Source organism: Schistocerca americana, chromosome 2 (assembly GCF_021461395.2).
Source record: "Schistocerca americana isolate TAMUIC-IGC-003095 chromosome 2, iqSchAmer2.1, whole genome shotgun sequence".
NCBI lineage: Eukaryota > Metazoa > Arthropoda > Insecta > Orthoptera > Acrididae > Schistocerca > Schistocerca americana.
In genome coordinates this window covers 211,733,024-211,746,465 of record NC_060120.1, presented here as the reverse complement: position 1 = coordinate 211,746,465, position 13,442 = coordinate 211,733,024, and the positions used below count along the sequence as shown (strand labels likewise).

Sequence of the window (13,442 nt, the reverse complement as noted above, 5' to 3'; positions counted from 1 at the left end):
ATTTATTAAAGGTGCATAACTATGTTTTACTCTGACAGTGTATTAATTCTGTAAATATTAGCAGGTCCAGTTTATTGTAATGTATTCACATATTTTGACAATCTCCTGACAAATGATGAGGGAAGTGAACATTGTATTCAAATGTTGTATGTTTTATGTTTTACTTTCTGACATTTTTCACATCCTTGAGAATCATCTCATCTTTGCGTCTGTGGAACGAAAATTGAGTCTAATTTAATCTAAAGGTGGGCTGTGCACAAAATGTATCAGTATAAATATTTTATGAACAACAAGTGACCAGTTCATTTCTAGTGACCCATTTAGCATTGACATAATAAGTGCTCTCAAATAAACAGTATGAACTAGGACAAACCAATAAAATCAGTTGTAAAGGAGCAAATGGAGACTTAGATTTATTGAAAGAATTCCGGAAAAGTATAACACAGTTGCAAAAGTGATCACAAACTAAACTCCTGTGTGACCTATTCTTGAATACTCCTTGAGTGATTGTAATCCTCAACTCGTTAGTTAAAGTTGTTGATTTATTTATTCATGAGTCTTCTTATGATGATGTAGGATTTGTCACAGCAGCAGCAGCAGCAGCAGCAGTTGTTGTTTTATTCTTATGTGGGTCACCTTTTACAAAGATTTTTGGCATGTCATGGTATTACAATATAAGAACAAAGAAAAAACATAACTCATGTGCACTGGCATTCAAACACCTGCAGATCTAGTTTGACAGGGATGAGACAGGCCCGTGCATCTGCAAAGTCTCTCCAGAATGGCGAGTGTCGCATGTCTTGCCTTACGGGGCGCATAAGGTTGGCAGCACATCCCTAGTCTCACTTGCAGGTGTTCCATGGACCTGCAGCGCTGGGGTGGGAATAGTAGTGTCACATGTGCATTGTTAGTTGTGTTATTGTCTAGTTCTTGTGTAAGCTAAGTAGTGAGAATGCTTAGTATTACAGAGAGAGCATTTTTAGTTGAAGAGGTTTTCTGTACAGGAGGAAACTTTACGGAGCATGTGGGGTGACAATTTAGACTTCATTTTCCTACTTCGAAGTGTCCACATCATGTCACTGTATGTGATTTGATCTGAACATTCCAGACAACCAGTTCAGTTCCAGATGCACCACAAATTGGTAGGCCCACAATTTTAACAGAACAGAAGCTTATCAACATTTCGGACATCATGTTGCGGAGTCCAAAAAAATCAGTGAGGAGATTACCACAAGAGGCTGGAAGACTCTTGTATGACAGACACAAGGCTGCAACCAAAGAACTGGGGATGTACCCATATATAATTACCGTTATACAACAATTACATTGCATGGCCCATGGGAAATGAATGGCATATTGTGAATGGTTTCAGCGATATGTTAACCGACACAGAGTTGGTGTTTTAGATCAAACCTTTTTCACTGATAAGGCTTTGTTTCATCTACCTGGCTACACTAATCCCCAAAATTCATGAAATTCATGATCAGAAAATCCACATGCCTAAAGAGAAATGACACAGCATGCAGAGAAATTCGAAGTGTGGGTTGCCATAAGGCGAATTATACATCTGATCTCTCTTGATGTTACTGTAACTTCTGAAGTCTATTGTTCCAAGATAATTCCTCCATTTATTGCCTTGCTGAAATAAAACAGAATCAATCACCCATTTTTCTAACAAGGCAATGTTACTGCACATATGGCACACCAGCTCCTACAACTTTTTGATGAAATCTTTGGAGACAGAGTAATTACGAAAAGGCCTCTGGCCCCGCACTAACCAGATCTCTCTCTGCCTGAATATTTCCTCTGAGATGCAGCTAAAACATTTGTGTATCAAAATAACCCAATGACAATAGATGAACTGAAGACAGAGTTAATTGATTATATGCATTTGATTACACGTGAAACATTGGTATAGGTATTCACAAATAAATGTAAATGTGTTGAAAACATTCCAGCGCCTAATGTGATACTGGTGCATACACTGTATTTAATTGCAATTAATATAATTACTTAATTTCATTATTTTAATTTTAATAATTTAATCCCATCTCCCAATGTAACTGCAGCCATTAGCAGCAAATCCCGGCACATAGCTCATACAGTGGCACAAATGTGCTGCCAACCTTAAGCAGACCACAAGGTGAGAAATGTGAAGCTCATTGCTGTAGAGAGAGTTTGTAGACATATTGTAGAACTGTAACCAGCCAGTTTATGCAGTATGACAGTTGTGGAAGCCCTAATGATTCACAGATAACTGAATCCTTCAAAGAAATAGATTCTGAAGATAGGGCCTCTATAACTCTAATTATTGTTGTTGTTGTAGTAGTCTTCAGTCCAAGAGACTGGTGTGATGCAGCTCTCCATGCTACTCTATCCTGTGCAAGCTTCTTCATCTCCCAGTACATACTGCAACCTGCATCCTTCTGAATCTGTTTAGTGTATTCATCTCTTGGTATTCCTCTATGATTTTTACCCTCCACACTGCCCTCCAATACTAAATTCGTGATCCCTTGATGCCTCAGAATATGACCTACCAACCAATCCCTTCTGCTAGTCAAGTTGTGCCACAAATTTCTCTTCTCTCCAATTCTATTCAATACCTCCTCATTAGTTATGTGATCTACCCATCTAATCTTCAGCATTCTTCCGTAGCACCACATTTAAAGCTGCATGCCCTCGGGAAAAATTACAGCCGTAGTTTCCCCTTGCTTTCAGCCGTTCGCAGTACCAGCACAGCAGGGCCGTTTTGGTTAGTGTTACAAGGCCAGATCAGTCAATCATCAAGACTGTTGCCCCTGCAATTACTGAAAAGGCTGCTGCCCCTCTTCAGGAACCACACGTTTGTCTGGCCTCTCAACAGATACCCCTCCATTGTGGTTGCACCTATGGTACGGCTATCTGTATCACTGAGGCACGCAAGCCTCCCCACCAACGGCAAGGTCCGTGGTTCATGGGGGGAGGGCTCTAATTGTACTATAAGTGAAATTGTAAGGAAAGATGAAAGCATGAAAGTTTGCAAGTAATTTTAGTTCGGACCCCTTCCTAGTCATTGGAAGGTGTCAGTCTTTGAATAAATATTAAGTCTTGCACCTCTGTTCGATTTTAAATGGGAGCTCTATTTAATCATGAGAAGGAAATGTTCTGTCAATGATGAGATCACTAGAGATGAAGTGCAAACTCAGACATGACAGAAACAAGAAATGAAGTTGGTCATGGTGTTTCAAAGGGAAACAAACCATCATTAAACTTAATCAATTTAGGAAAACCACACAACATTTGGATGGTCTGATGGTGAGTTGAACTACAATCTTTCAGAAAGGGAGTGAAGTGCCTTAATCACTTCATTGCAAGCTCAGTTGTTTAGTCCTGAAGATTCAATCATGAATCTGAACAAACTAGGGTACATTTCTGCCTTGCAAGGATGTTACCATAAATAATTTTGCTAATCTTGGCTTTATGTGCATTTCATCTAATTAATGTAACAAACAATTACCAAATGCACAGATAAAAAGTACTAATTTTGCAAACACAAAATGACAACACAGAAATTACACTGGATAATCCAGAATATGTAATACTCCCTTCACAAAAGTAGTGGAAAGTACTAATATAGCAGAGGAGCAAACAAAAACCTCTGCAAAGGTCATAGAGGTTGACATCAGTGCAGAGAAGAGTCAGATGACAACCTACCAGAGCACATTCAGCATCACATACATAATGTAATGTAGTTTAAGACTGTTTTAAAAAACTTTATAGTTGGCATCTCCTTCCATTTAAAAGTACCTTCACAATATCTTCTAAATTTAACATTTTAGGTTAATGTGTAATAAGAATTAATGGTATAATACAGTAATGTGATGTAATTTCACTTACTGCAGTTAAATTAAATGTACATTCTTGACTTCCTTCCATATCCCCAAGACAACAGTCCATGGGATCCATGTAATATGATTAATGTAATGTATTGTAAGATAAGGTAATGTGATACAATTGAGGTGGTGTCTTATTCTCTGCCAGTGATCATTTGCTGGCAAGTTCCTAGCTTTCACGATGCGGTCGTATTGTGTTTTCCTATGTAGAGCACTTCTTTCACTTTCATTATCATTCATAGCATTCAAATGCCATGTAAAAGATGTTGGCTTTCATTTTCTATGACAAGTCTCACTTTCTTCCATAAATAATATGCTGCAGAATTTATGCTTAATATTAACAGTAAGGAACTTCTACATAAGTGGTCACAAATATAGCTTGTTTTTTGCTTCATATTACACAAACAGCAACCCCCCTCCCCCCCCCCCACACACACACACACACACAAAATAAAATTTTCAGGACAAGATGGTAAAATGACTTCCAAGTGCAAAAATGTGCACATTTACGCTATGAAATGCCAAAACCATATGACTCACAGCCACAATGGGGAGTTCAACAGCATGTCTATATCACAGATCACATAGTTGGCACAACATTTCCAGTCACATATACAACTTGTGTGTCAAAAGTTGAAAACACTGAGTGAAAAATAATAATAAACACTGAGCTGTTCAGGTAGCTGCAAATCGCAATGATTAGGAACCAGGTGTGGTGGCAGGTGATGAAAGACTCACACGAAAAATTCCTGCAAGAGCGAAGATGTGAAATGAGAGAGTTTCAAATACTGTCTACGGGATCCTCATTCCAGTTGATTAGGTTGTCTGAGTCACGTTTCCACTGTAACCTTAACCTCAAAATACCATAGTGTTGAGACTGTGTCATAATCCAGCTGTGCATTAAAAGAAACTGTAAACTGAGAGTTGTAACTTCACCAAAGTTACCAGCATTCCAGCACATACAATAACATTTTCCTGTAATATTACTAATGACATTTATTATGTACAGTGAGGAAAAAAAGATGGAACAAAATTAAATATAATAAAATATTTGTACAGAATATTTCTTTTTCTCTACCATTTAATACGTTACACAGGTATCCTATACCACTCATAATGTGCAGAACATAATTTCTTGTTATATCACATAAAATATTTTACAAAATACTTGACTCATCAAGCAGCAGAATGAATGTCACAAATTTCAAAACAGCAGCTTACCTCAGCGACACTGCCTATGCTGTGATCTGGAAGATCCCTCTTTGCCTGTAAGCACGTGAAACAACAAATTCCAGCCATTAATATACAAAATAAACAGAACATGTTGTTTAAAATTTTGGTGGAATGTTCTCTGTTTATCTTATGGTCTACTGATAAAGAGACACACTTGCCATGTCAGTGGTATTATGAACAGACAGATAAGTATGGAAAGTTGATCTCAACATTCTGCTGTCCCTTCAGTGTTAATCTGAAGGCACTCACAATTGCAAATTACAATATTTATGCTGAATTACTTTACATTAAAACCAACTTAAACGATGTTGACACCAGAGAGAATATTATCATCAAAAAGAAAGGGACAAATTGGCCACTGATATGCCAAGAGAAAGGTTGACAGGAGCCAATAGCTCTCTCAAAATAGTATACATGTCATTTTTAACAAATTAGCCTTATATGTGTGGTCATATTCAATGAGGATTTTAATTTTAAGATTTATACATTGTTGCTGGAACATATATCCTTCTGAGTAATGAAAAATGCCAATTAACTTACTTTACACTTACTTTTAAGAAAACAGATATAAAAGCAGTTTTTAAGAATTTTCATTTCCAAATATTCTTACAATCTGTAGCTAGTTTGATGATGAAATCTACTTCACTGCAAGAAATCCAGAAGACTTGCGTAATATTCACATTACCGTTTAATCCTTTACAGGGTAATCAGTACGAAGAAACTACTTTACATCCCTGAAAATTGACTGTTACCTTTCTGAAGAATGAGACTGTGATGAAGCAAGCTGGGATAACTTTAATTCCCCTCTTGTTTTGCCATCTGCCTCCTTATATTCGTTTTGTTCCTTTTAACTATTTACCTTTAGCAAACGTGAATATAATCTGCATTTTCATAAAAGAGAAAGATTGGCCCTCAGTTTTAAAGAATATAACACTGGATCTAAATTTGTGTTTATTTTTATGTATGTAATTGATTTTCTAATTTATTTTGACTATGCCTTGTTATACGGCAAAATCAGTAATTGTGTCGCAACTTAAATTCTATTGTTGACATATAAAAAAAAAAATTCTGTACTAATTATAAACATTTGGAAGACAAAATACTAGTAATCTTAAAGTATCTATTTGGCTCTATTCGAAAACATGTTAGCAAAACCAGCCCTTAATTAATTCCAAAGTAATTAACAGTTTTGTCAAAAGTATTGTTTGTGTAATGATATTTGTTAATTTCATGATTTAAATATATAATTTAGCCTAACTCTTGCAGTAGAAGAAACTATTAAAAGGAACGAATTTTTTGATGTATTCAGTTAATTTGATGAGCTAAGTTTTAATTGTAATTTCTGTAAATTTAACTTCGAACAATGTGTAGTTTCAGCACTTATTATTGTGATGATACATAAGGGCCGGATTTTTGGTCATGAGACAGTCAGTCCAAAGCCAAGTTTCAGACGAGAAATCTGTGTTGCTTCGAACAACAATAATGCTTCTAATGTGGAATAAGTGTTAAACAATTAGGCCGTGTGTAAAAACAAGAAGTGTCCGCTCCATACATACCTTTCTGTTCTTCAAGAACTATGAACTTTGTGGTTAGGTTTTTACTGCTTGTAGCTGTTCAACAGTAAACTCTTGTAGCAGTATGTGGATGTGCACCTGCTACCTATTAATGAGGCTTATGCAAAGTTAAACAATAGTGCACTGGCCATATTAAATGTGTATATGGGTGGTTGTGAGAAGAGAAAGTAAAAGACAGTGAAACACAACTGAGCATCTGTCGGCTACATCATTTACCATAGCCAGTGTCCAAATTACAAACCCCATTTTTCAGCCAGTGTAGCAACACAGTACATCGACACCGAGGACAAAAAACAAAGAAAACAAAGCAGGCAGAACCGCCACAAGACTGACTGCCATTTTTATTTCCGTGTGGAGCATCCAGCTTTTAACAAATGTTTAGATTGCTTTTTCATTATAGGTATAAAATGGTGGCATTATCTCTCAACCACAATAACAAAGAGGCATATGAAACAATTGGAATAATTTTAAAACAATAAAAAATTGGTGAGCAATTTGTTTTAACATTTGCTTTTGGTCAGCATTCGACAAATATTACAGAAAACCTTTACCCAGATTACGCTTTGTATATAAAGGGTTGAAAGGTTTCTTAAGAGACACCTACATTTTCCTTTTTTCTTTCTCTTTTTTAACATCACCTCACCCTCTGTGAGTCTGCACTCTGCCAATGTATCGGCCCATTCTTCCCCTTTCCCTGCTTTTCTCCTTTTCTGCTTCTCTCCTTTTCCACTCCCCATTTTTTCCCTCACACCTCACCTCACTTCCCAATGCTGCACCTGGCAGTCTCTAGTCCCCGCACACCCCGTCAAACAGTGCTCTTCCCCCCCCCCCCCCCACCTCTAGCCCGCTTTCCCCTATCCCTCCCCCTTCCCCGCCCCTCTCCATATCACTACTCACGTGACAGTCGCATTCTGGTCGGAGTTGCTGGTGGTAGCAGCCATGTGCGCATGAACTGTGCTTGCTTGTGTAAATGTGTGTGTGTTTTCTTAGTCTTTTCATTGTGGATGTCTGCAACACAACAGATGTGTAGGAATTTTTGATAAACCTACAGTTTCAGTTGTTTTATACAAATTTAAATGCAGATTAACCAATATGGTACACCCTCGTATGGGATGTACTTCACAAAGATAATCTTCAAGAAAGGTACGACGATTCAATTCAGCTGCCTATTTTTACCTGCCAAAAATGAAGAAGCAGACTCTTTCCAAACATTAAGCAATTTTGGGTGAAATTCCAATGGTGATAATTAAGAAAAATAAGAAAATTATGATGGCATTGTATTTCTGTTTAACCATATGAAAGCAATACACACAACATGAATACTTCGAAATTGCACGCAGAAAAAAAAAATTGAATTTGATTTACACAATGGTCAACATGTATCAACCCAAGAAAAACTTTATTGGAACCAATTCCATCTTTTTGCTACCCCACCTCAGCCCCACAGTGGATTCAGTGAGACAAATTCAGATGAGACACACCAAATGGAAGAAATGTTATGCAGCTAAAAAGAAATTAAATATATGAAAAATTTAAACTCCTATAGTCAATGAAAATGATTTCAGAACACCAAGAAAGGATTTAAATTAGAGTTTCACAGATGGAAGTCTAAATTAAGTTGTTCTTAATAAGTGCAGGGTTTTACCAATGTGTCCTTTCTCCTTCTTCCAACAGTTTTTTTACCAAAGTGATACTTATTTAATGGTTTTTTACCTCAGCCATACTTATTACACCTTCCAAGCTTCTACACATTTCAAGGCAGTTCTTCAAGCGGACTTGAAATGGTTCTTCAGATTCTTCTTCTTTTCGTTTCTTCTCCAAAGCTTTTTCTGTAATGGTGTATATTAATCATTACATTAACAGACTGTCCTGTTGGTTCTTGGTAGAATATTTTATACATTACAAATGAAAAACTACACGATGCTACTATAATATATATTCATTATGTCAAAAACTACTACTGAGTTCATATGCCATTGTCAAGTACAAACCTGCACGGGGTAGACGCGCGGTCTAGGGAGTCTTGTCACAGTCCGCATGGCTCCCCCCATCGGAGGTTCGAGTCCTCCCTTGGGCATGGGTGTGTGTATGTTGTCAAGGTCCCATAAGGTCTTACCACAAATTTTTTGCAATCAAGTACAAAGATAATATTTATCTTTGTTCTGACAATGGTGTAACAGCCAAGAACCAATAAATAAAATAATAAATATTGTCTCTTTTGTCCATAAACTAATTACTGAATTAAGACAATTCCTGTGAGTATGAAAGTATATGATAAAAGATGGAAAGAGTAAAGATAACAACTCACCATTTAGTTGAGACACTGATTTGCTGACAAGCACATAAACAAGACAGAACATTGCTGGCTTACACACACACACACACACACACACACACACACACACACACACACGACTAAACTGTGCTTGCACTGCATCTTGTGTTATGGAATCGATGAGAGGAGAAAGCAGGGAGAGGGAGGGGGGTTGGGGAAGCGTGGCTGACGAGTGGGAGGAAAAGGTGGGGCAGGGGGCACTGAATAGGAATGTTGGCACCAGCGAACTCATTTGGTTGCAGAAATGAGAAGCTGTGTGCAGTGCACAGTATCGTGGAGGAGTGGATTAGGAGGATGACAGAGAACAGAGGAAAAGAGAGACTGTGGAGAGGAGAGTGTGAATGCAGAATGAGCATAGGCAGGGTCATGGGGCAGAGGTGGAGGTGGGCGTGAGGTGGGAGACAGCACTGAGGCCAGCCCCAACCCAACTCTGCCCCATGACCCTAATTTCACTCACCCCGTGCACACTGCTCTCTCTCTCTCTCTCTCTCTCTCTCTCTCTCTCTCTCCTAGCTATAAGCCAACCTCCCCAAGCCTCTTTTCACCACTTGTCCACTCCACCTGGCACAACCAAATAGCCTAGGCTAATTGCAGTGCAATCACAAAGCAGTCAGGCGTGATAGGTGGAACAGAATATAATCTTTATTGTCACATAACACGTCATTTACAGTCATTTGATTGAAACATTGGTGACTTATCAATGAGTACAGTTGTATGTCCACATCCTTACTAATATTAGAAATGTGAAAACTCTGTCTGTTATGCTTTCACCACTGAAGTGATTTTGATAAATTCTGGTATGGAGATAGCTTGAATACTAAAGAAACCATTGGCTACTTTAGAAAGTTGTATACATGAGTGACATGCAGATGACGCTGGCCCTATAGTCAGCAACTATTAGTGCTCTAGATTATTCCGTGAAAGTACAAATCCAATGTCACTGTGGGCATGGTTTATGATATTCAGTCCTTACACCACTTGATACAGCTGGAGAGTTTTGGTGCAGATACAACAAGAAAATTGGACGGCAAGCCTGAGAAGCATATTTAAAACTATAAACCTTGCAAATGTAAGTCTGATTTACTGCACAGTTCTACGAGAGCTCAAGCTGTAAAAGTTACTCAAATCCAACAAACCTCAGAGCACTCTCACATCCACCAGAACTTGGATGCAGAACGTCAGGTGGCGGTAACAGCCAGAGAGACATTACAACAATCACAAGCCCTTCATATTTTAAATCCTGAGCATCACACAACTCTTACAGCTTCAAAGTGCTTGAAGAATCACAATAATGTGTCATTTAAAGGCTGTATGACAAAGAGAGAGTCGTATCTTTACAAGTGTGGAACACGGGTTGCTTTTGGTGGGGCTGCATTTGATTATGATCTATTAACTATCTATGTTACTCATAAATTAGTCATCACAGGGGGACAGATCAAAAATGTAGGCACAATAATGCATTAAAATGAAACAGAGAAATAGTTGTTATGTGTTGCTCTGGAGGCAAAGTTTCACATCCAGTACTAGGTGAGCCAGAGAAACCCTACTTCTGCATGAATGTAACAAATTGAGACATTTTTAAATATAATTAGAAAATATAAAACATGTTTTCAGATTTGACAAACATCAAAATAATTCAAATTCATTATGTACCTGCATACCGGCACTGCATACATTTTTTTATACGTATGTCTCTACAGCACTATTTACAAAGACATCTCCTAAACTACTAGTTTACTTACTCACCATCACTCATCACAATAAAACTACCGATATGCAGGAGAAGCATAACAGCTAGTAGGTACATATAAAAATAGTGTGTACAAGAAGCATGTGAACGCATCTTACAACATAAAAAACTAAATAGGTGTCACATTTCTTCTTAAATTTTTCCATGCTGTTATAACACATTTTTACATATTTTTCAATGTTTGCTTCTCTAGTTTATAAATATGGGTACATAAAAAAGAACACATACCTCCATTAAAATAGAACACACATATACACGGAGAATATAAGGTAAAAAGAAAGATTAATATCTCCTACTCATCTTCCTCATTTATAAAATCTTCTACACTATAACAACATAAGCTTTTTAAGTACTTTTCGTTTGCTTTTGTGGTTTCTAACTTGTAGTCCTTGAACTTAGACCGTAACTTAGTGTTTAGCTTCAAATTCATGTAGTAATACAGGGTATTTTCAAACCAGCTAAGCCTGCGACAAAGTAACTTATAATCTGGTATATGTCTTGTTCTTTAAGTAGGTATAAAAGAATTTCCTTCTAAAAGACATGGATTTTTTTTAGCTTAAAGAGGAATATTTCATATGTAAACATACAAGAAATTGTCATTATGTCAAGGCTTTCCAATAAAGATATGCATGACTGCCTACTATTTGTTCCCACCACAGCTCAGATTATTTTTTTCCGTAGCTTCAATATACTGAGGAGGTTTGCTTTCTCAGTAGCCCAAAACATTATATCATATCTTACAATGGATATAAAATATGCATGATAAAGAACTTTTTTAACAGAATGAAATCTTCGCTCTGCAGCAGACTGTTCATTTATATGAAACTTTCTGGGATATTTAAACTGTGCGCCAGATCAAGACTTGAACTCAGGACTTTTGCCTTTTTCTTATAAGCTAAATAAGTTACTTTATTTAGAACTCTCACTGCATAACCAAAACTGTTTAATTGCTTCATTAAGCAATCCACGATCAGACCATGAAAAGTTTTTGCTTATAGTAATGCCAGATATTTAACAGAGTTTGCAGTGATCAATCCTTTGCTCTCACAATTTAACTGCATGCCACGTAGATATATTTGTGTGTAGGTGTGTGTAAATATGTGTATCCAATCAGTTCTGAAGGACAACTTGTATCAAAGCTGGTGACGTTTCCCATCCTTTTTACAGTGCTGTTAATGACTCGCTGCCTCAACTACTCATGTGAGTTGTTACTTTTACTTCTTTCATTATTTAAATTCTACCACAGACTTTAAATTAGTAAGTAGCAGAAGTGCAAACTGACAAAGCAGGAATGGCTAGAAGAGAAATGCAAGGCTGCATAAGCTGCATGAGTATGGGAAATATAGAAGCAACATGTAGGAATATCACAGACAGATATGGAGAAAAGACAAGCACCTTAATGGGAATAGAACTCGGATGGCAAGAAGAAGAGAAGGCTGAAAGCTGGAAGGCATTTACAGAAGGGCTACACAAGAGAAATAGATGTGATGACAATATAGCAAAAAGAGAAGATGAAATAAACGATGAGATGGGAGATATAATATTGTGAGAAAAATTGGACAGACCTCTGAGAGATGGAAGTCAAAACAAGTCTCTTAGAGTAGACAACATTGCCTTAGAATTACAGACATCCTTGAAAGAGTCAGTCATGGCAAAACTACCACAACTTGAATGCACGATGTGTAAAGACAGGTGAAATACTTTCAGACTTCAAAAAGAATGTAATAATTCCCATTCCAGAAAAGGCAGGTGCTTTCAGGTGTGAATATTATCAATCATCATGGCAGCAAAATACTGACATGAATTACGTACAGAAGAATGGAAAAACTGCTAGAAGCTGACCTCAAGAAACAGAAGTTGGCATTCTGGAGAAATGTATAAACACATGAGGTAGTACTCACCCTATGACTTATCTTAGTTGGTAGGCTGAAGAAAGGCAAGCCTATGGCCATCCCATTTGTAGATTTGCAGAAAGCTTTCGACAATGTTGACTGGAAGACACTGTTTGAAATTCTGAAAATAGCTGGTGTAAAATACAGGAAGCCGAAAGCTATCTACAATGTGTACACAAACCAGAGTGCAGTTACAAAAGTCAAATAGTATGAAAGGGAAGCAGTATTCAAGGTTGTAGCCTCTCCCAGATGTTATTCAACCTGTACACAGTGCAAGCAGTAAAGGAAAACAAGGAGAAATCTGGAAATAAAACTAAAGTTCAGGGAGAAGAAACAAAAATTTTGCAGTTTGCTGATGACATTGTAATTCTGTTAGAGTTGGAAAAGGGCCTGTGAGAGAAGTTGAATAGAATGGACAGTATCTTAAAAACAGTTACGAGATATCAACAAAAGTAATAGAATGTAGGTGGATTAAAACACATGATGCTGATAGAATTATATCAGGAAATGAGGTACTATAAATAGTATATGAGTTTTATTATTGGGGCAGCAAAATAGCTGACGAAATCACAGAGACAATGCCAAGTGGTGTACCGCAGCCCCATGCCAAGTTGACAAATGTGAAACAGGAAACAAGTAGCAAAACCATCTCACATCTAACAAGCTGCACACCCAAAGAATTCCACTGATTTGAAACAGTGAGGGATTGATCTACAGGAGTCTCTCTGCTAAAGACGAAGCTTCACTTCTGCATCCATACCAGATGACTTAAATAACAAGGGAACT

General features: G+C 37.4%; 1 protein-coding gene across 5 annotated transcripts in view; it reads right to left on the bottom strand.

Annotated features, from left to right (window-relative positions):
• The window catches only part of LOC124595023 (Fanconi anemia group A protein-like), a 230,631-nt gene that overhangs the window by 204,296 nt on the left and 12,893 nt on the right, over window positions 1-13,442 (bottom strand). For all 5 annotated transcript variants that reach the window (XM_047133578.1, XM_047133575.1, XM_047133577.1 and 2 more), the window contains exons 3-4: window positions 8,393-8,508; window positions 5,094-5,138 (exon numbers count right to left, since the gene is read on the bottom strand). In XM_047133578.1, the coding sequence (XP_046989534.1) occupies window positions 5,094-5,138; window positions 8,393-8,508 (161 nt within the window). The remainder of the gene's footprint in view (window positions 1-5,093; window positions 5,139-8,392; window positions 8,509-13,442) is intronic.